The 20,701-nt window shown below is 39.6% G+C and overlaps 2 protein-coding genes across 2 annotated transcripts; both read left to right on the top strand.

Annotated features, from left to right (window-relative positions):
* Window positions 1-713: 713 nt before the first annotated feature.
* Window positions 714-7,341, top strand: LOC109624431 (cAMP-dependent protein kinase type II-beta regulatory subunit). The gene is made up of 11 exons (XM_020079081.2): window positions 714-1,329; window positions 2,328-2,363; window positions 3,898-3,950; window positions 4,078-4,161; window positions 4,433-4,539; window positions 4,695-4,848; window positions 6,253-6,354; window positions 6,440-6,514; window positions 6,611-6,679; window positions 6,770-6,905; window positions 7,012-7,341. The coding sequence occupies exons 1-11, from the start codon at window positions 1,059-1,061 to the stop codon at window positions 7,143-7,145; spliced, it is 1,221 nt and encodes a 406-aa protein (XP_019934640.1). The 5' UTR covers window positions 714-1,058; the 3' UTR covers window positions 7,146-7,341.
* Window positions 7,342-11,267: 3,926 nt separating this feature from the next.
* Window positions 11,268-20,024, top strand: hbp1 (HMG-box transcription factor 1). Its single transcript, XM_020079078.2, has 11 exons — window positions 11,268-11,379; window positions 13,120-13,301; window positions 13,388-13,568; window positions 13,994-14,114; window positions 14,223-14,337; window positions 14,942-15,060; window positions 15,434-15,590; window positions 15,773-15,917; window positions 16,793-17,080; window positions 18,603-18,744; window positions 18,836-20,024. The coding sequence occupies exons 2-11, from the start codon at window positions 13,229-13,231 to the stop codon at window positions 18,851-18,853; spliced, it is 1,359 nt and encodes a 452-aa protein (XP_019934637.1). The 5' UTR covers window positions 11,268-11,379; window positions 13,120-13,228; the 3' UTR covers window positions 18,854-20,024.
* Window positions 20,025-20,701: the final 677 nt, after the last annotated feature.

Raw genomic sequence — 20,701 nt, 5'->3', positions numbered from 1 at the left:
TACAAATATTTTCACCACATCAACATAGAAAATATATCATGATTGTTTTAATGGATACATTTGAAAACTTTTCACTTTGTGCTGCGGAGCCCTATTTGAGAAGCACTGGTCAGATTGGTCAGATTGTTGTGTTTTGTAATAGACAAAAGACAACAATCTGACCAATCTATACAACATATACACAACAGATAATTAATTCAATTAAAAAAGTCAAATATAGAATTTTACTACTTTTTCTTTCTAATGTCCTGGAAGCATCCGATTTTTTCTCTCTGGAATAAGAAATGGGTTCTAATCTCCTGACATTATTATAAATGGATGCTCCCTTTATAATAACCCTTTGTCTTAAGGCTATTATGAATAAAATGAATAATAATTGCTTGAGTTCAGGGCAAAGCGGGTTTTCATTGTTATATTAGTTATAATCTGTACCACTTTGATCCTTTTATAAATTATTAATCATATACACATTACACTTTATATGCTAGATGTTTGTTTTCCCTATATTTTCTATTTTTTAGTAGATTTTTTAGAACATATGTGAGACATTTTCTGCCTGTGCGAATAAACAGTATCAATGCCACAAAACATGTAATATACAACTCACATAATATGGACACCCGCCATGTCCTCTTATCTCTCTCAGTGAAAATCGGTGTGTGAATCATGAAAGCCAAGGGTTTCTCTCATTTGTATTTTGCGACTGGCTGCAGATTCTGCTGCTGCTCATACGCAATCCCTGGATAGGTGGTTGCCATGGTTTCCTGGGTCACATGCGTGGGTTTCCTGTAGCCAGAAGCAGCAGCAGCAGAAGATGATGCTTGGACCAAAAACCCACAGCCATTTTCATTGAAGGAAAAAGCGAAGATCCGCTGCTGATGCTGATGGCCTGCTGCTGACTGACTGGGTGGTCTGACTACACCCCGTCTGCTCCAATCCGCTGGCTTTTGTTTTTTTTCATCCGATTTTCGCGTGCTTGCTTGTGTGCCTTTGATTTAATTCACAAAAGAAAATCGCAGCAAACCGGTTTAGTTCACATTCATAGACTGAGAACAGGAATGAGTATAGAAATTCCTGAAGGACTGACGGAGCTGCTACAGAGCTTTACCGTGGAAGTGTTGAGGAACCAGCCCAGGGATTTGCTCGAGTTCGCGCTGCAGTACTTCACCCAGCTGAAGGACCGGGAGACCAAAGAGGCCTCGTGTGGCAATGACCAAAATTCGGCCCCGAGACCTGGGAAAGCGGTCAACTTCATTGACGAAGCCATGCAGATCGACTCGGAGAACGGAGAGGAGGAGGAGGAGGACGACGATGACGAGGAATTCATAGGTAGGATAATACATTTCGAGAAGATGGCGAATGTGAAGGTGGATGATCTTACTTTGATTCGTATTGTGAGCATGCATCGCTGAGGATGATGTGGGACACATTGAGCGCAGTGATGCTCCAGCTCTTCTCCACCTTGCATCCACCACGGCTCTGTCATTTTCCATATATGGTCACAGAGGCAGAATGATGCTTAATGAACATCATCTGTGCAGACACAAGAGGGACAGCCTTAAAAATAGCTGCAAGATCAAAGGCACCAGGAGATTTTTTCTCGTTTAAAGTAACACATTGCACCCGTAGGTCATTTGTATAATTTTCAGTTGCTGGCCGGCTGGGCCTTTACTCTGATTATACATCCAAAAATATGACAAATAGCAGAAAAAGACATGGACCTAAACCTCTAATGTGATGTCATGATGTTATATGATGTGATGTTTTCATAAACTGCTCATTTTCATCACAATAGCCAGTGAAGGTGCAGCAAGTAGCATAGCAACCCAGAGCTCTGACACAGCATCCCAATGAGCAGTGGGGTCCACAAGGCTGGCTGCAATGATTACATAAGGCCTCTTTATTCTATCATCAAATTATATAGTTTAGTATTTTTTGAGTCACTGTCGTGTACGGATCAAAACTCCAGTGTCTTGTCATGATGATATTTTAAATAAGCAAACCCGGACAACGCTGGCTGGCAGACCATTAATGGATGACACCTCCTGTCTAATGTATATTTCATACCGGGCTATTGTGTGTCAAAGGTTCGGACTTGTTTTACATTTAAATGTGTTATTCTAATTCAAATTGGATTCAAAGTGGCAGACAAGCTTCAAAGCAGCTGTCCTTATTCTGGTTTTACCCAAATGAAGATGGATCCTTAAGGGCTTGGCATACTCTGCTGCACATGTGCCACTGTAGATGCAGCAATAAATTAATAATTTCCAGTTACTGTAAGATACATTAACTTTATGGTGAAATGTATATTTCTTATGCTTTTGCAGCCCCAGTCATTAACCGATTCATCAGAAGAGCATCAGGTGAGTTATCCTTTGCTTCCTGTCTGAGCAGCCAGTTAAAAGCCTTCTCTGTCAAGAGGGGAACTCTGGACTGTGTGAGTGCTGGAAATGTTCTGTATAAAACTTGTTTGACACATGAACATGAAGGCTGTGTCAGATTTGCTCCAGCACAAGCTGGACTGAAGTATTTTTCCATCTGTCTTGTCTCACTGTCTTTGGTTCTTTCTAACAGTGTTGATTAATTAAAGTTTGTAAAACCACTTTATAAACAAATTCTTCTTTATAATGTCGCTGAGTGAAGTGGAAGGGGAGATACAGAAAAGTACAACTTCTAATAATCTATAGTTGTAGTAATAGTTATAGTAAGAATGTAGCTTCACAAAAATAACTTTGTTGTATTAGGGCTAATGGTTGCCTCAAACACACACATTCACACACATGAATTCTACAAAAAAAAGGCCTGTCTTACACACAAATCTAATACATTTGCATTCCTTCTATCTCTTTTGGTTTTTACCTGTTTCTGCCACATTGTACATTATATTATATGCAATGTCTCCTCAAACATTGTAGCAAAGTGTCTAATCAAGGCTCACCTGTTATGTTGCATTTCACAGCTTAAAAAGGGGGACACATGAATTGATAGTTGCACATTAGTAAGGATGAGCAGGTGAAAATATTCAGTGGCACTTGAATCATGATTCTTTCTTACCTTTTGTCATTTCAGATAGAAAATTATTATCCTCTGCAAAAGACAAATAGCCAGTAGACTTAATTAAAAATAATTGGCAAAAATAAGAATACTTAAAATGTTGTAAGACAAAGCAAGATATGCCATGCAGCAGGGTTTGCATAGCTATGAGGCCAACTGTGACCAACTCGGTTAAGTGATATATACCTTACTACTGCAGTGCACATATACACTGTCTTATTTACCCAAAGTTGGTCAGTGTAAAGTTTATTATAAGACCTCACAGACCTTTGACAGGCATTACAATTGCAAAATGAGCGATAGGCTACTGGTCAACTGGTCAACCAGTCAACTATATTTCCAAATCAGCAGACATGTTCTCTTAACAGATAGGTAGATGCAAATTACAGATAGTATGTCACAGACAATGAGAATAAAGGACAGAAGACATATCAAAACAAAAATAGATAAAAAGAAAGGAAATATAAATCTCACATTATTCCTCTTTAAAGAGATTATTGAATGTTCTTAATAATAATATTCTGAATGTGTTACTTTTTTTTCTCATCAATAAATGTAGGCGTCTCATAATGATTTTTAAACTCAAAAGCCAGTGAAGTTGGGGGTACTTTTGGTTAACCTCCATATGTAATTTACCATACAAGATCAGCTAATCAGTTAACAACAAAATCAAATAAATTATTGTCTGAAATATATTAAAGAAGACCAACAGGAGTTTAAATATGTGCAAAGATTAGATGAATGTCTTACATATTCAGATTCTATGTTACAAAAATGATATAGGTATAAGTTGGTTAAATACGTTTTTGTCTAACTAAACAGTCATTTGTTTATGTCATGCAGTGTGTGCTGAAGCATTCAATCCTGATGAAGATGAGGAGGACAAAGAGCCATGGGTAGGCTGCGCTCCACCTCACAATTATCAACTTTTCATTTGCCGGTGAATGTGAATGAACTTATACAGAATAATTATTCTGTATAAGTTCCCTCTGGGCAACAACACAGGTGTGTTCTGTTTTGCAGGTCACCCACCCAAAAACTGATGAGCAGAGACAGAGACTACAGGAAGCATGTAGGGACATTCTTCTGTTCAAGAATTTGGATGCAGTGAGTGGATTATTCCATGTGCTCCAGTTTGTCCTCTTCCATCTCTTAAATGACACAAAGGAGAGCGTGGCCTGAGGCCAGCAGCTTTTTGCCACAGCTCAGTGCACCATGCATGAAGATGGTCATTTTTAAGTAGCTGAAACAGCATGCTGAGTTCATTCTGTGCGATTGTTTCCTCAAATAAAACCCAAATTTTGTATTGAATCTGAAAACTTTTTTTTTATTGTACTGAGATTTTGTTCAGCTCTGCTGTTCTGTAACCACCACACAGGAAGAGATGTCTCAGGTGCTGGATGCCATGTTTGAGAAGTTCTGCATAGAAGGGGAGCACATTATTGATCAACATGATGACGGGGACAACTTTTATGTTCTTGAAAGGTACATTTTGAAATGAAAGGTTTTTCTCTTGAATCAGATCATTGATATGAGAAATGTAGTTTTGAAAATGAATATATTGTTGGAATATTCTGTAAAATCAATGTTTCTTGCTGACTAGACTTGATTTATTATTTTGCTTTTGTATTTTCTTTCAGTGGGAAGTTTAACATATTCGTGAAGGTTGATGGTATGGAGAAGCTGGTCGGCTGCTATGACAACAGAGGCAGCTTTGGAGAACTAGCACTGATGTACAACACCCCCAGGGCAGCCACCATAATCGCTGTCTCGCCTGGAGCCCTTTGGTGCCTAGTGAGTTAAATCCTTGAACAGGAGCACAGTTTGCTCCATGCTCAGCTTTTTGTTACACGCTGTGCTGTCATCAGGATTTACAGTAAAGACCCAGGTCGTCTGTAGCAGCGTTGGTACCTGGTATCATTTGTGAGGTCATTTCATAGTGACACATACTACAACATACTGATTAAAATCCACTGCAGTCCCCTGTCATGCCCCTGGATGGAATTGTACATGTTCATTAATGCATATATTAAACCCTTTAAAATGATTTTGTAGTGCATTTAGAGAGCTCAGCTTTCAGATGAACAATCTGTTTGTGTCTTTTTTTGTGAGTATACACCACTGGTGAATTTAGGTTGATGATTTAAGTTGTTAGATTCAAACTACTGTAAGAACTGTGGCCAGGACAGCTGTTTTGAATATTCAGTTGCTTAATCCCAGTTTGTTTATTAATGACTCAGTGGAGGTTGTGTCCTTTTAAAATGTGAGTAACCTCTTTGTAATGTCATGTCTGTGCAGACTGGGCAGGTTGCAGATGTATCCCCTGTTAACCTTGGCCCTTGTACTGTGCTTGTTTAAAATAATCCAGCTCTGTTAAACTAACATTCCCGTCAGGTTGATGAAGGATGGCACTGCTGAGGAGCTTCTGAATGAATAGTACTATCACTATAGTAGTCTGATTTAAACCCAGAATTAAAATGCTCTGTAATTTATTGGTCGCCTGGTCACATATTCACACGAGAGTACTCAAAGTTCTAAGGACAAGGACTGACTCTGACTACCCTACCACAAGGTGTGTTGGCTTGTTTGGGTGGGATTGTTTTTGTGATGTCAGCTTGAAGGTGCCCCATGGCAACCTCTACTGTGCTGCTGGTTAAAAATTGTGTCTTAACTGCTTATACTCTTGCAGAAGTTACTTAAAACCTGAAGAGTTCTGAATATTTATCATTGAAACAATCAGAATGGTTGAAATAAGTGGCGTCTTGTTTGCAGGAGATTGTCTGCTTATTTAAAATCTGGTTAACAGTGACCCCTACTGCAAAATGTGGATTTATATCAGTTATATGGTGAAAGGCTTCCAGAGAATCATTACCCAGTCAGTAATTGCAGGGAAAACAAGTGCAGTATTGAATTGAATTCCATTCCATTATGCATAATCTTTGTATTATAATGTTATGTTCAGTAGATGCCTCCTAGTTCAAAAGGACTTATCAAAAATAATAAAGGCTTTTGATTGGAAAATAGGATTTTTTACATATTTCCATCAATCACATGCATCCATCCGTCCATTATCTATGCCGCTTATCCCATGAGGCATATGCATTCACAAATCATTAACGCAGTACCACAGGATTAGAACAAGTAAAATATGTATTTCTTTTTACATTGTCTTGAAACCGTCTTTTATTTCTGTGGCAGGATCGTCTGACATTCAGGAGGATCATAGTGAAGAATAACGCCAAGAAGAGAAAGCTGTATGAGGCGTTCATCGAAACGCTACCACTGCTCACATCATTAGAGGTCAGAAGATTAGCTTTTTTGTAAGGAAACTGCTAAATGCATTCACAGTAAATCCACTGATAACCAAATATGTGTCCATTCACAGCTCTCTGAGAGAATGAAGGTTGTAGATGTTCTGTCCACCAAGGTGTACAATGATTCACAGCAGATTATTGCACAGGTGAAGAGTTGCTCTCTTTTTATTTTACATTCTAATGGAGCATTTATTAAACACATAGCCACGCATTTAATATTGCATGAATGCTTTGTGTTACAGGGGGATTTAGCGGATTCCTTCTACATTGTCGAGTCTGGCCAAGTTAGAATCACCATGAAAAGAAGCAGGGTATGTTTGCACAGTCTCCCTTTAAGTTTTAGGTGTAAAAAAACGTGTGATGTTTTCTGGTATATTATTGTGTCTTTGTTTTCCTACTAGACGAAAAAAGACCAGGAGGAAGAGGAGGTGGAAATTGCCACATGCACAAGGGGCCAGTATTTTGGGGAGTTGGCACTTGTCACAAACAAGCCCAGAGCTGCATCGGCGTATGCTGTGGGGAGCGTCAAATGCTTGGGTACTTAATGATCATTTATATGTTGAATCCAGCATGTTAATGTTCCACTGTACCACCTATTGTTTTATGTTACTCTCTTTAAACAACGTCGTGTTTTGTTTTTCAGTCATGGATGTCAAAGCCTTTGAGAGATTGCTGGGTCCGTGCATGGACATCATGAAGAGAAACATTGCTAACTATGAGGAGCAGCTGGTCACCCTGTTTGGAAGTAGCCCTGAGATTGAGCAACACAGTGCATAAGATGGCTCCAATGGACCATGAATCCGTGGATGAGAAAACAAAAGGCTTATATGGAAGATTTCCCCCCTGTAGTCACTTAAACGTCTTTTCTTACAAGAAATGTGAATACCCACGACGCTATTTGTGTATGAGATAAATAGAACAAACAACGTCAGATTCCCAGATGAGACGAGGTTCATTTCAGCAGAGTTTGCCACAGAGTGTTACGACTAAATGTGAGCCAAAGCAGAGTTGCTTACAGCTTCCTTAAATTCAATTTCTCTCACGACTCACTCACCGAAAAGACGTACGTGTACATTTTACTCGTGAGAGTCAGATGCATTATTCATTTGTATTCTGAACACTTTTGTTAACTCTCACCTTATATCCCACAGTGTTATCGTTACACCCACAGTATTATATTGTTTGTACCTTTTTAAATATTGTTTGTTAAAACCAGATGCCAAAGCAAATTTCTTACTGGATAATAATTGTGAGTAAAACACGACATATTCTCTTGTCAATATTTTTGTGGCAGGAGCACGAACACTGCACGAGGCAACGCAACACGAGGCAACGCAACACGAGAACAGATAAACAATTTATAAAGGGAGTGGATTTGATTCTGTGTTTGAATAGCTTCTTTCACATATTTGATCACAAGAGAATGTAGACTTGGCAGTACTTTAGCATTTTTACAAAACACATTTTGTTTATCATGAGATTTAATCCCTTAAATATGTGTTCATAAGATGTACATCATTGTTGGACAGTGTTTGTGGCTGTTAGCCTTTTGAAAATAAACAAAAAAACAAAAAGAATCTTCAGAGAGATAGCTGATAGTTTTGTAAGAATATACAACACATTGCTATACAATTTGAAACTGAGTATTTACTGTTGATGTACAGGCCCACCTTTAATTTGATAAGTTACCCCACTAGACTGCACCCATTATGGGCAATGTCTTGAGAACATTGATTTTCCTGTGTTTTAATGTCTGTTTTTGTGTTGGTGAAACATATATTTATAATTATGACATTCATTATTGCTGTCTACCTCTGCCAACAGCTTCTACTTTATGGAAACACATATTCTGATGTTCCCTTTCAACAGAATCTAAGTCTCTCTGACTCCCTCTCTCTCCTTCTAAAATGAATAATTAGTCTGTATTTTGTCTGTGCTTTCCTGCAGCTTTAACTGTTTGAAGCTGCTTTAACATTTAAACATTATGAATTTATTTCCCCCCCTTTGTGCAGGTTGTAGGCTACTGGTCATTTCTGAGGGCAGAACCCATAATACTGGATGAAAGTACTGTATGTTTCACTTTTCATGACAATAAAGGACATTTTTATATAGTTTTTGTGTCATATTTGTTCTTGATACAATAATATCTGCCTACTAATTGCACAATTGTCTGTCTGTATGTGGCTCACATATCTAGAGAAACAATTCATCTTTTTCGGCCTTACACTTGGCCTGTCTATTGGCATGTTATTTTTGCATTATTATTACATATAATTTGGCTGACACTTTTATTCAAAGCAACTTCCAGGGTACAAACTCAAAACAGCAAGAATCATGTAAGTACATTAGCATCAAAATAGCCCAAACTATAAGTGCTACATATAAGTGCAACTTGACTAAGACCATCCTCTTAGCCAAGGTGTAGTTGGAGAGATGGGTTTTTAGCCTGTGGCGGTAGATGTGTAGACTTTCTGCTGTCCTGATGTCAATGGGGAGCTTGTTCCACCATTTGGGAGCCAGGACAGCAAACAGTTATGAGGGGGCAGCAAGCCGATTGGCCGATGCAGAGCGATGTGGACAGGCTGGGGTGTAGGGTCTAACCATGTCCTGGATGTAGACTGGACCCGATTCGTTCACAGCACGGTACACAAGTACTATTATATTGAAGCAGATGCGGGCAGCCACTGCTAACCAGTGAAGGGAGCGGAGGATGTAGCGGTGTAGTGTCAGTGAACTTAGGTAGGTCTGGACTAGTCGAGCAGCTGCATTCTGGATGAGTTGCAGAGGTCGCATAGCCCTAGCAGGCAGACCAGCCAGGAAGGAGTTGCAGTAGTCTTGGCGTGAGCTGACCGGAGCTTGGACCAGAGCCTGTGCCGCCTTCTGAGTGAGAAGGGGATATATTCTCCTGATGTTGTGCAGCATGTATCTACACGAGTGGGTTGTTGCAGCAATGTTGGCGGTAAGAGAGAGTGTTCAAATGTCACACATGGTGATAGTGAGGTAATGTTTGAGAGAGCCCTTCTTTGGAAGGAAAAGTAGCTTGGTCTTGTTAAGGCTGATTTTTAAGTGGTGTGTGGACATCCACTGAGAGATGTCAGTCAGACAGGCAGAGATTCATGCTGCTACCTGTATTTCAGACTGGGGAAAATAATTAGTTGGGTGTCATCTGCGTAGCTGTGGTAGGAAAGGCCATGTGAGTGAATAACAGAGCTGAGAGAGTTGGTATACAGAGAAGAAGAGAGACAGGTCTGCAGCTGTTTACTTCTGATGAGTTGAGGGTGGGTTTCTTGAGGAGAGGGTTCACTCTTGCCTCTTCAAGCCAGATGACAAGGAAGTGTTAAAAAGATGGGTAAGAAAAGAAAGAAGGTCAGGAGCTATTGACTGGAGAATGTGAGATGAGATGGGGTCAAGAGGGCAGGTGTTAGGGTTGGCAGAGGTTACTAGGGTAAGAACTTGATTGGGAGAGAGGGGGGTTAAAAAGGATAGAGTTGGGGATGAAGATGTGGTTGATAATGTGATGGGCCCAAGGAAGTGCAGTGGTGATTCTGACACATGATACATTTGATACTGATACAAATGTAATAAACAGTTGACCAGCGCTCTGTAGCAGTCAGTGGGGGTTGGGCAATGTGCTACATGTCAATGTGTGGACCGAGTTAAACGTGTCTTCTTCCATGTCATCGGATAAAATTAGAGCAGTGGTTGGCTGGGTCAAACTGTATCATTTTTTATTTCACCATATCAGACTGACAGACATTCATGGAGGCTGATCGCCATCATGACAGCAACATTCATTGAATCACTTTCTGTTGAGAAAGTTGTTTTCATAGCAAAAGCACAATGTTTGTTTTGTTGCTGTAATGCTTTATATCAAGCAGAATTACAGAGATTTTATTTTGAAAAGTTGGTAACTGGGGTCTGAAGATTGTGCCACTTGCTTAACAGACTGAATCATTCAAACTTATACATAAGCAATGCATAAGAACAGCAATAAAGCAAATTCGACTGAAAAACTACTACAACATCTACATCGCAGATAAACCAGGTAGGATGATTATAAAGTTAGTAGAGCCCTGCTGGAGGATCTCAGGCAGCGGTCATTAGGGTTAGCAGATCGCAGATATAGGCACCAGCCTGACCGTTCAAGGCTTTAAAAACAAGCTGTAATATCTTAAAATTAATTCTTAAACCTGTTTTGTACAAGTTGTAATCTTTGTAGGTTTCGCTTGTAGTAATCAAGTCAGAATGAGATATAAGCATGGATGACAAGTCTGTAAAAGAAAGGAATGATGTAATTTTGGTTAAGCTGTTGGGCAAAGCAGGATTGCACCGCTTTGGTCACTTGAGCATCAAAACACAGCTCAGAATCATAAATAACTCCTGGGTTACTTACGGGTGTCTTTACAGACATTGGTTAATATGGCACAGCACTGCGGCCAGGGGGTGTAATTATAATCACCTCAGACTTCCAATCATTCATGTGCAGAATTTTTTTAGCGATGAGCTTTAATTTCATCCTGGCAGGACATAACATATAAAATATAATAGAGGAAATACCACCAGTTCACAGATGTTCATTCACTCAATCCTTCACCATTCATTCATTTTTCATTCATAGCCATTCTTTTGTCCATGCACTAGATCTTGTAGTTCAACAGTTGAAACGATTGAATCACGATAGAAAGAAGCATTAGAATCTACATCTGACAGACATCTGTCCAAGTTCTTTTTTGCTTTAGTTGCAACATTGCAGATGAAAAATAACATGTATTGTTCCTGTTATTGCCAATCAGCTGTTACTGGGCAGTAACAGGCATGCACTTTCATCCAATGACGCGATGAGTAACAAACATGGCCCCGCCTTCTGTGTTTTTCTCAACGGCGTTAACCAATAGAATACCAGAATTGTCTTTATTGACGTTCCTGCCCACCAATAGGGATCTTCCTCTGGAGACATTCATTCCCACCCATCGAGTGAATGCCAGAGAGTTTTTTGATGGCGACAGGTCTGGTAAGTGGGAACTTCTTGACTTTTTTCCGAAGAAATAAGCCGTTGAAACTCGTTTTTAACGTTAGCATCGTGTCATCCACGTCTCCACGAGTCTAACGCTGTATTTTAACCGGGCTGTCACGCTTTTTATCCCACGTAGAATCACAGGTTGGGCTCGACAGTTTTTTTTTCTTTCCTCTCGCTGTGACGCTTGTTGTTTTGGTGATAGCAAACCCACCCGACAGCAGTTCTGAGAACTGAAACCAGCGAACCCAGCGGAGAGACCCTCTGTGAATCGTGTCGTAATGTCGTTGAAATAGCTCGCGGAGGCTTCGGTGTCATTCATTTTGAACGGAGCTCAGAGGTTGCGTCATGCCTCAACTTGTTGACATTCTTTTGTTTACAGTGTTAGAGCCACGGCCTGTGGGTCTGTGCTGCTGTGGAGGAGGACAGGGGGGGACAGCAGGCCCCGACTTTAAACTACGACACCGTGCACTTTAAAGCACGATTACACTTTTAGAACATTTTATTCTCGACGTGTTTCAAGCGAATCCGCCTTTACGAAGAACAAGCGACGGTTTGTCCGAACCTGCAGCGGCGCTTGTTCGCTCGTCAGATCGCTAATAACCGTGTGTTCTTCTTTTAAAAACGATCTAATCCAGAGGCCACAGCTTATTTGACACTTTACACCGTTTATTTCACTTTGCATGTCTTCAAACATGAAGCACTTTTCATATAAGAACACAAATGTCATCGATGTCGCTTCGTATTTTTCTCCTCTCGCCGGTTTTGAACGTCCTCTCGACACTTTTCAAGACGAATTCCTGAAATTCATCACTTTAGCTACGCAGCCATGAATGAATGAGCTCTGTTGCGCATGCGCCACATCCCCTCAAGTTTATAAACAAGGCCTCCACGCAGCGAGTCACGTGACCAGCCACAGAGCTCCACTGTGTGGATTCACAGACAAAGGAGTCCCCACACACCGCCTGTCTTTTCCATCATGTCCATACGATACATGGCATCTATTGTAGCGATTACACCCATCATTATTTATCTGGTGTTGTTACAAATCTCAGGCAGTTAATGTTTATTGTGTTAGTGTTTTTATTCAATGGATCCTTTCATCTTGTCTCAATGAAACCTTAACTTTACGACCAAAAACATCTACATATTCACACTTGAATAATATTGTAACATCATTTATTTTTGTAATATTAAGACATTCTCAAAATCTCATAATAAAAAATGTTTAAAGTTGTAATAGAGAAATAATTGGGACAACAAGGTCGTAATTTAATGAAAAACATTCATAATATTATGACAATAATTAATTTTATTTAGCAATTAAGCACGTAGCGGTGCTCGTGGTCAGCCTAACAATCGATCACTACCAAATATTTCCTCCTCCAGTAAAGAGGCAACTTCCTCCAAGTCTGTGTATCTTTCTTCAAATTAGACACTTACACAATCTTTTCAAGGTCCTGCTACTTATAATTTGGTTCTGATGCACTGAAGTATAACTTAACCTACTCTAAAGTATAACAGTCTTTTTTTAACACAGGCAACAGGCTGATATATTTCCCTCCATAATGACACAAAACCTAAAACTATGATATAATTCTTGTAAATTTGCAACTTTGTTCCCCTAATATTACCACTTGAGTCTCATATCTCAGATATTTTTCCTCTTAAATGGCTTTAGTACAACACTTTGTCTATGAAAGCTCTAATTTTGTCTTTTTATTTGTCTAAAACCAGCCGACGTGGCAGAACATGATGATGGATGCTGAGTAAACGGACTGGAGGCCAGGTTTTTTTTTTTAAATAGGCAAAGAGAAAAGAGGGGAAAGGACAGGAAATTGTGGGAATGGACGAGTCTTTTGATCCACTCAAGTGTAACGAAGACCTGCCTTCCTCACCTGGGTGCCACATGGATTATGGTAAAACGCTGCACCAGCAAGAAGTCACATTCTATATTTTATTTTTTTCAGGTTTATAATGAATATTACTGCTGACCTCTCTTTAGATGACATGCCAGAGCTGCAGGAGGTGGAGGAGGACCAGAGGGCTCCGGGGTTATTTCAGGTCGGAGCAGGAGTGTCTCACCAGGAGCTCAGCTGCTCCCCTAGCACCAACTGGCTCGCTGAACTGGCCAACATTGCCACCAGTCCTCAGAGCCCTTTGCTGAAGGATGCCCTACATAAGAGGTTTGTACAAATATCTGGTAGTATGGAGATCAGTTAAGTCTAACAGTTACATACATATGACATAAACACAGAGACCTTGTCATCGCACAGAATAACAAGTGCACACTAGTATACCTTGGGGGTATTCCAGAAAGCAGCATTAGCCACATAACACTGAAATCATAAATCTAAAATCAAATTACAATAAACTTAGATAACCCAAGTATTTTACAGGATTACATTCAGCTACACATATTTTATACACAGTATTATCAATATGTTCACTTATGATCCATTTCTTTGTTTCTATGTTATGTAAGAATTGTTTACAAGTGTCTTACAAATGAATCGCCCCCACAACTATATTTTATGTTATTTGTTGGTATGTGTGGTGTATGACACAATAACTATCTAATTATATATGTTTTTTTATACACTTTTTACAGATCATCTCCAGTTCACATCTTTGGCAACAGTAATAGTTTACATTCCTATGCACGGCCACCATTAGCTAGCAGTGCACCCAACCCGTCCAGAGGCCACCTCAGAGAGCGCAGACGTGTCAGGGTACGCTTTCCCATAATTATCCATAAACAATAAATTCTGCATGAGATTCAAACCGAAATTCTTATTTTACTTGTGTCATTGTAAGATTTTTTCTATCATCTATGACAGGCTAGTAGTGAATCGGAGTCTGGTGTTTTCTCAATGTCCTCGTCCTTCTCTGATGATGAAGACATGGCCTGGTCTCACTCCTGGCCCTCTACAGCCTGGCATTGCTTCCTGAAAGGTACACACTCTCACAGCTAATGCTTCTACTACAGTACGTTCACACCATCTGAAGTGACCTGAGTTGGGTCAACCTTTCTTGGGGGGAAAAAAAAAACGTGTTTTTGAAAAGTATGCCGTTATAGCTTAAAGGCACAATCCAGTCTAGTGAAGACATGTACCGCCCATAAGAAGACCGTAAAGTCATTCATTGATGTTTTCATAAATCTCTAAATGTATGCTTCTTTAATTTCTAAGTTTTTTGAAACACGATCAGAAAAAAACCCACACAGTTTTATTTTTGTCTGAAAGTCCAGTTTTTCAATCATGTTTATCAGTAGAGTGTTGGTTTTTATTCCTGTATCTGCTCTGGCCTTAAAACGCTGATGACAACCAGACACAATCCGGATTGTTCTAATAAGGAGCAGTAGAAGTGGTTTTTCTGTTTTCACTTTTTTGAATGAATCCTCCCTTCTACAAGTATCTGAACAAGGATAAACATGACTTTAAAAGAATTCTTAAGAAATATTGACCTCTGGTGTCTAAACAGCAGCATTGCACTCATTTCCTGACGTCCTCTTATCAATACCAACGCACATCTGTTCTTTCACCACGTTAATATTCAGGAACTCGCCTGCGCTTCCATCGCGGCCCTAATGTAGAGTGGCAGGAAGCCGATGAACTCAGGGATTCAGATGATGACTCAGATGATGAAACCATGATGCCATCCGCCTCATCTCTCAAGGTTAGACAAAGAAAAACAACTTCTGTATGTCTTGAAAATTTGTAATGCTGTGGAAAATCCTCTAGCTATGTAGACCTTATGTCCATTATTTCTGCATTGTTAATCGTATGAGTGACAGATTGTCTGTGAAGTATACACTATTATGGCTTGGAATGGCCACAAGGTGACAGACAGGCTGAATGAGTCATAAAATACATTCTTGGTGATTTTCAGTGGTGATGTAATTTTTCATTCAACTAAATTTCTTAACCTTTCCAGTTAATCAGGCACTAAATTTTAGTTAGTTCAGAATTTCTTTAGTGTTGGGTTTGTTTATAGTTTAACTTACATGTGAGTATAACCTTGTCTTATTGGTCTTTTTCTTCATTTACAGAGATATGGTTCAGGGGGGCTGAAGCTGATGAGCCATGAAGAGACAGTATCTTTTGGCCAGGCAGTTCTTAAACTGACCTTTGACCCAGGCTCACCTGATGAGAGCTTTTTAACAGCTGAATGCCGACTAGATCACCCATTTTTTGTCAGAAATAAAGGTCAAATAACTTCATATTTCTTGTTCAGCTCTATATAGAAATACACTTCTAATGTAGTATAAATAGAGAACAGGTTATGCTTTCTGATATTTTGAGAAACAGAATTAAATAAATGTCAGATTTGTTGACGTTATCCTTCATTGAAATATTTGCTATCTTTCATTTTCCATCTTTCTTTTTAGGTTGGTCTTCCTTTTATCCAAGCCTTACAGTGGTGCACCATGGGATCCCTTGCTATGAGATGCAGCTCGGTGACGTGTGCCTGCCACCAAACCACCCAGATGCCATTAACTGTGATGACTCAGTCGTTTTTGACACTTTCAGAAGGTACACTCTTCTCAATAATGTGTTCTTCCTTTGTGTAAGTAACAGACTTGTGGGGATGAGTTATCCATCAGAGGAGCAAAGAGGGTTTTGTATCCACCCGTTTGAAGACCTCTTTTGTACTGGTATTGAGTTCTGTCTGACGTACACATGTAAGCACACAAGTTGTCATAGGTCACTTTTGGGGAATTTACACAGACTTGCATGTATTTCCTGGGTACTTTCCCCAAACCCTAAATATAACCACTACTTACTTAACCTCAACCACTGACTCAAATAAAAATCAGCTTTTTCCTGATTGGAGACACAGCATCTGTCCCCAATTAGATAAGCCGTCCCCAATGGATTAGTTTTTGCCAGACAGAAACACATGCACATTAGACTTTTTATTTTCAAAGTGAAAAAAATGTTACATAAATGCATGATCTCCATTAGTTTTATGCCTGGATCGTTCAACAACTCTTAAAACAAACTAGAAGGGCAGTCTGAGGAAGTTAAATCTAAAATCTTGCATATACCCCCTTAATCGAAACCATTCTAGATTCCTCACCCTTTCACCAAGTTTCGCTAAAATGCGTTCTGTAGTTTTTGAGTAATCCTGCTAACAGACAAACAGCAATGAAAGCATAACTTCCTTGGGGAAGGTTTATATTTGGCTTATAAATATGTGACTATATAGCACATCTACAATGGTTTACAAGAAGATTTGAGAGTTTATTTGAAACTGTTATTTCAGAAAAACGAATCAAAATTCAAATGTGTGTGATGCAGAATTTTAAAATGAAAAGGAACAAACAGCACATGTAATGACAAAAATGTGTGAGATTAGAAACTCACAATATTAACGAATGTCTCCGTTTTCCTTCCTTATCCTGCAGTTACGACTTCACCCCACTAGATTCCTCAGCAGTGTATGTTCTCAGCAGCATGGCTCGTCAGCGCAGGACCTCCCTGTCCAGTGGAGGCGCTGTGAGTCCAGACTGTGATAAGCTCGAGCGCTCCAGCTCCCCGCAATCCTCAAATAGCAAATCAAACAGGAGCCACACCTCAGGGACAGCCAGCGTTGCCACGCCTACAAAATGCAAGCGGCCAATGAATGCCTTCATGCTCTTTGCCAAGAAGTACAGAGTGGAGTACACACAGATGTATCCTGGGAAGGACAACAGGTATACAAAGGACACTAACATCTGCTGCAGTCATCCACACTATCATATATATGAAACTAGAACTAATTTAGGTTAGTGTTTCTATCAAAGTGTCACACGACCTTTGTTTTACAAAATATCTCCGTCCAGTTAAGAAGACAAAAACGACAAACACTCAAGTGGAGCACGTGTTTTGCTGTGATCTCAGTCGGCTCCAGCAGAAGTTTCCCCTTTGTTCAACTTGACTGACTGGAATTGTTCAGCCAGCCAATAGAAACAATGCTGCACTTTGTTTCCAAATGGAGAAGTTACTATTCTACCTTAATTCTTTAATATTTAGTACATTATCACACTACCAGACCACACACTGTAGCATCGCTCTCACAGGCCGATGCTCTGATCCATGTTTATTTTTTACCATCATCTGAAATGTGATGACATTTCCTTTTTTAGTGCCAGGACATTTTTCTTTCAACAGACATGAGACATGATGTGAGCGTACCTGTAGCCCTTACAGGACACGATATCATGGTTCCAAAGCAGCTACACATAGAACAGAGCGATCACAAATTCTAAACAGACTATGAGAGCAGTCTTCCAGTTTGTAGTGTGGCTGTGTAACGTTGTAATAACCAGTATGAAGGCACAGAGCACGTTTCTTTGGGCAAAGGCGACCTCTGACCTGTCCACTGGAGCCCAGCTGGAGATTGTAACAGTGTTTGACTCTGTCCATCACATGGGCACTAATTGAAGTGACTGAGAAAGGAGTAACATTTGTAGAGCTGGAGAGTAGCACGACCTTTACAGTAGAGACGCCACAGTGTGGAAATCTTCCCTCCGGGTAATGAACTCCCGACAACATCAGTGTTACTCAATACAAAGGACATTTTACAAGAGATGACGTGTCGCTTCGATCTCTTCAGAGTGCTTACTACACTTGCACTTGGCAATGTGGAGATTAAGTGTTGCCTCAAGTGTTTCTACCACTTCAGCAGATTGTAGTTTGCATATTGCCTCATTTTACGTGTGTAAATTCCCTTTTGGTATTGGGTTTATATCCAAAGTAATACTATAATAAGTGGACACCTTTGTTTTCATCAAATCCTCTGCTTTGTCCTTTTGGTCAACTGCTCTCATCTTGTGATAGGGCTCTGCCACTCTGTGATGCAACTCTCACTCTGTTATAATTGTTGTATCCAATGTATTATTGATGTCGATTTAAAAATTGTAGTTTTTTATGTAGAAAAAAAAAGAGTCCTGTCTCGCTACATCTAGCAAATGTTATTTTGTAAGTGCGATTTTCATCTCAGTTTAGTTACAGCCTCAGCATTCTGTTTTCTTTTTGGACCATTTACATTCAGTGTGTCCAAGTTACGTTAGTAATGTTGGTCTGGGATATAATAAGCTTATTTTCATTGTATAGAGATTTACAATGAAACTGGAATAGAAAATGATCTAGTCAAAGAAAGTACAACAGATCCTGTTGTAACAAACGTATGAAAAGGTAAATCCTTCAACATCTTTCTCTAACTTTTCACCCCAGAGCCATTAGTGTCATCCTGGGTGACAAGTGGAAGAAGATGAAGACTGAGGAGAGGAGGATGTACACGATGGAGGCCAAAGCTCTGGCTGAGGAGCAGAAGAGACTCAATCCAGACTGCTGGAAACGTAAAAGAACCAACTCAGTAAGAACCAAAGTCACTATGACCTGTAGTAACAACACACAGATTGTACTCCGATATTTCCTGACACCATGATGTTCCCGTTTTCTAACAGGGTTCCCAGCAGACCTAGTTAATCCCCCAGAATCCCTGGCTGCTGGCTTTTTTTGGCGTGGAGAGGTGCTGGACAGAGTCTGATGGACCGCTTGATGCCTCTTTGCTCTCCTGTATTCTTGATACTCAACTGTGATGCTGACTTCACTTCCCTTTTCTTTTAACCTTGAAACATTTATAGAGTCAAACCAGATTATGAACTATAAACAAAGCATGTAATCTAGTCACTAACAGTGCATATATTTTCTTATATCTTTAACGTCCAAGATGTCTTATTCCCCTGAAATAAGGAAGAATGAATGCTCTTGCGAATTTCAGGTTATTTCATATTCAAGGTTGAAAATAAAAATGACAGCATGTGGTGCTATGCTTCAGTGTAGAAGGAGCAGGAAAACAACAAGTGTCTATTTATAATAATTAAAAAAGGGGAATTTTAGGCAACTTTTCACAACTGTTCATATGGATTATATTTGTAAGATTCAGTCTATTGCACAGATTGGTAACCCTTTCATACATTTTGTAATACAGTCTATATTCTGCAGCTGAACTATATGGCCAACAGTTTGTGATACTGTCCCGCCAAGTCTGTAGATGGGTTTTTGTTTTTGCTCAACCGCCAGGCCATGTGATGTGAAGGCATCCAGCATGTGCTGGTGGGTTTACACTCAGTCACACAGCACTTCAGGCCTTCACTGCAAGTGCTTGTTTCTTTTGCACTTTATATAAATATGTAATCTAATCATATACAGCCATTGTATACTGGTGGAAACCATTTGTATAAAACAGTATCTCGGTAGTTAGCTGTCCGACACAGTCGCGGCTCAGTGGCTATGTTCTGCTTTCAGGTTGCTAAATGAGTGCTTTGTTCATAATGTACAGGTTTTCATAGTCCAACAACCTCTTGCACAAAATATCCTTGTATCATATTATAAATAATTGTTTTTTAAAACTTGCATCTTATCCAAGTGTTGGGTTCTTTTTCATAAACTGTAAGCTGTAATCACAACCTGTGGGGATGCTTGGGTCCGTGTTATGTCTCATGTTTTTGTCTGTCCCTTTAGCTTCCTCCCATGAATGAGCGCGTGTCCTTTTCTGACACTCTGAACCAGGCAGGTCTGAAGCTTTAAGAGCTCTTGATATCCACTGATCTAAATGTCCAACCAGTAAAGCTTGATGTTTCCAGGTAACAACACAGTTAAAGACTTTTCATTCTTTTCTGCTACATCAAAACGATCGGGCACAGATGCTAATAAAGCCTCCCAAGTAGCAATTGTACTGTTGGAAGATTATTTAGTCCTGGGCTGAATGAGTTCATTATTGAACGTTTTAATTGAATCTTATACTCACTGGATCCCAGAATCAGATTATCATAAGATTTTCCAAGAAATACTTATATATATATATATATATATAAAAACATCAGTTGATGTAGTTAGAAGTTAAAGATTTGCTTAATTCCGGTTGATGTCAGTGCAATTATTAAAAATCAGTAAAACAACGAGTGCGAACATGCAAAATCTGTGCCCCATTCAATACATTTAAAATATACAGATAGGGGGCGCTGTCACACAACATTTGCTCAGAGGTGCATGATGACAATGATCCATCTATAGGGGTCATGATGAAAACACAATGAAGGAGTCTCTAGTTGAAGAGTCCCGACACATGTAAAATCAAGTCAGTGAACATTGAAGCTGATGTGGCAGTGATGTACCAACACCCTGTATGGATACTGAATCTGAACACGCTGCAACTGTAAAAAAATAAAAAATCTTTTCTTACTATGAGTGTAAAAAAAAACATGCCTCAAATGATTTATGGGCATTATGAAGTTATTATTTTCTTATTTATGACCATCTCGAGGGCC

Source organism: Paralichthys olivaceus, chromosome 7 (genome assembly GCF_024713975.1).
Source record: "Paralichthys olivaceus isolate ysfri-2021 chromosome 7, ASM2471397v2, whole genome shotgun sequence".
NCBI classification, from domain to species: Eukaryota; Metazoa; Chordata; class Actinopteri; order Pleuronectiformes; family Paralichthyidae; genus Paralichthys; species Paralichthys olivaceus.
This window is presented reverse-complemented; position numbering and strand designations above follow the sequence as displayed.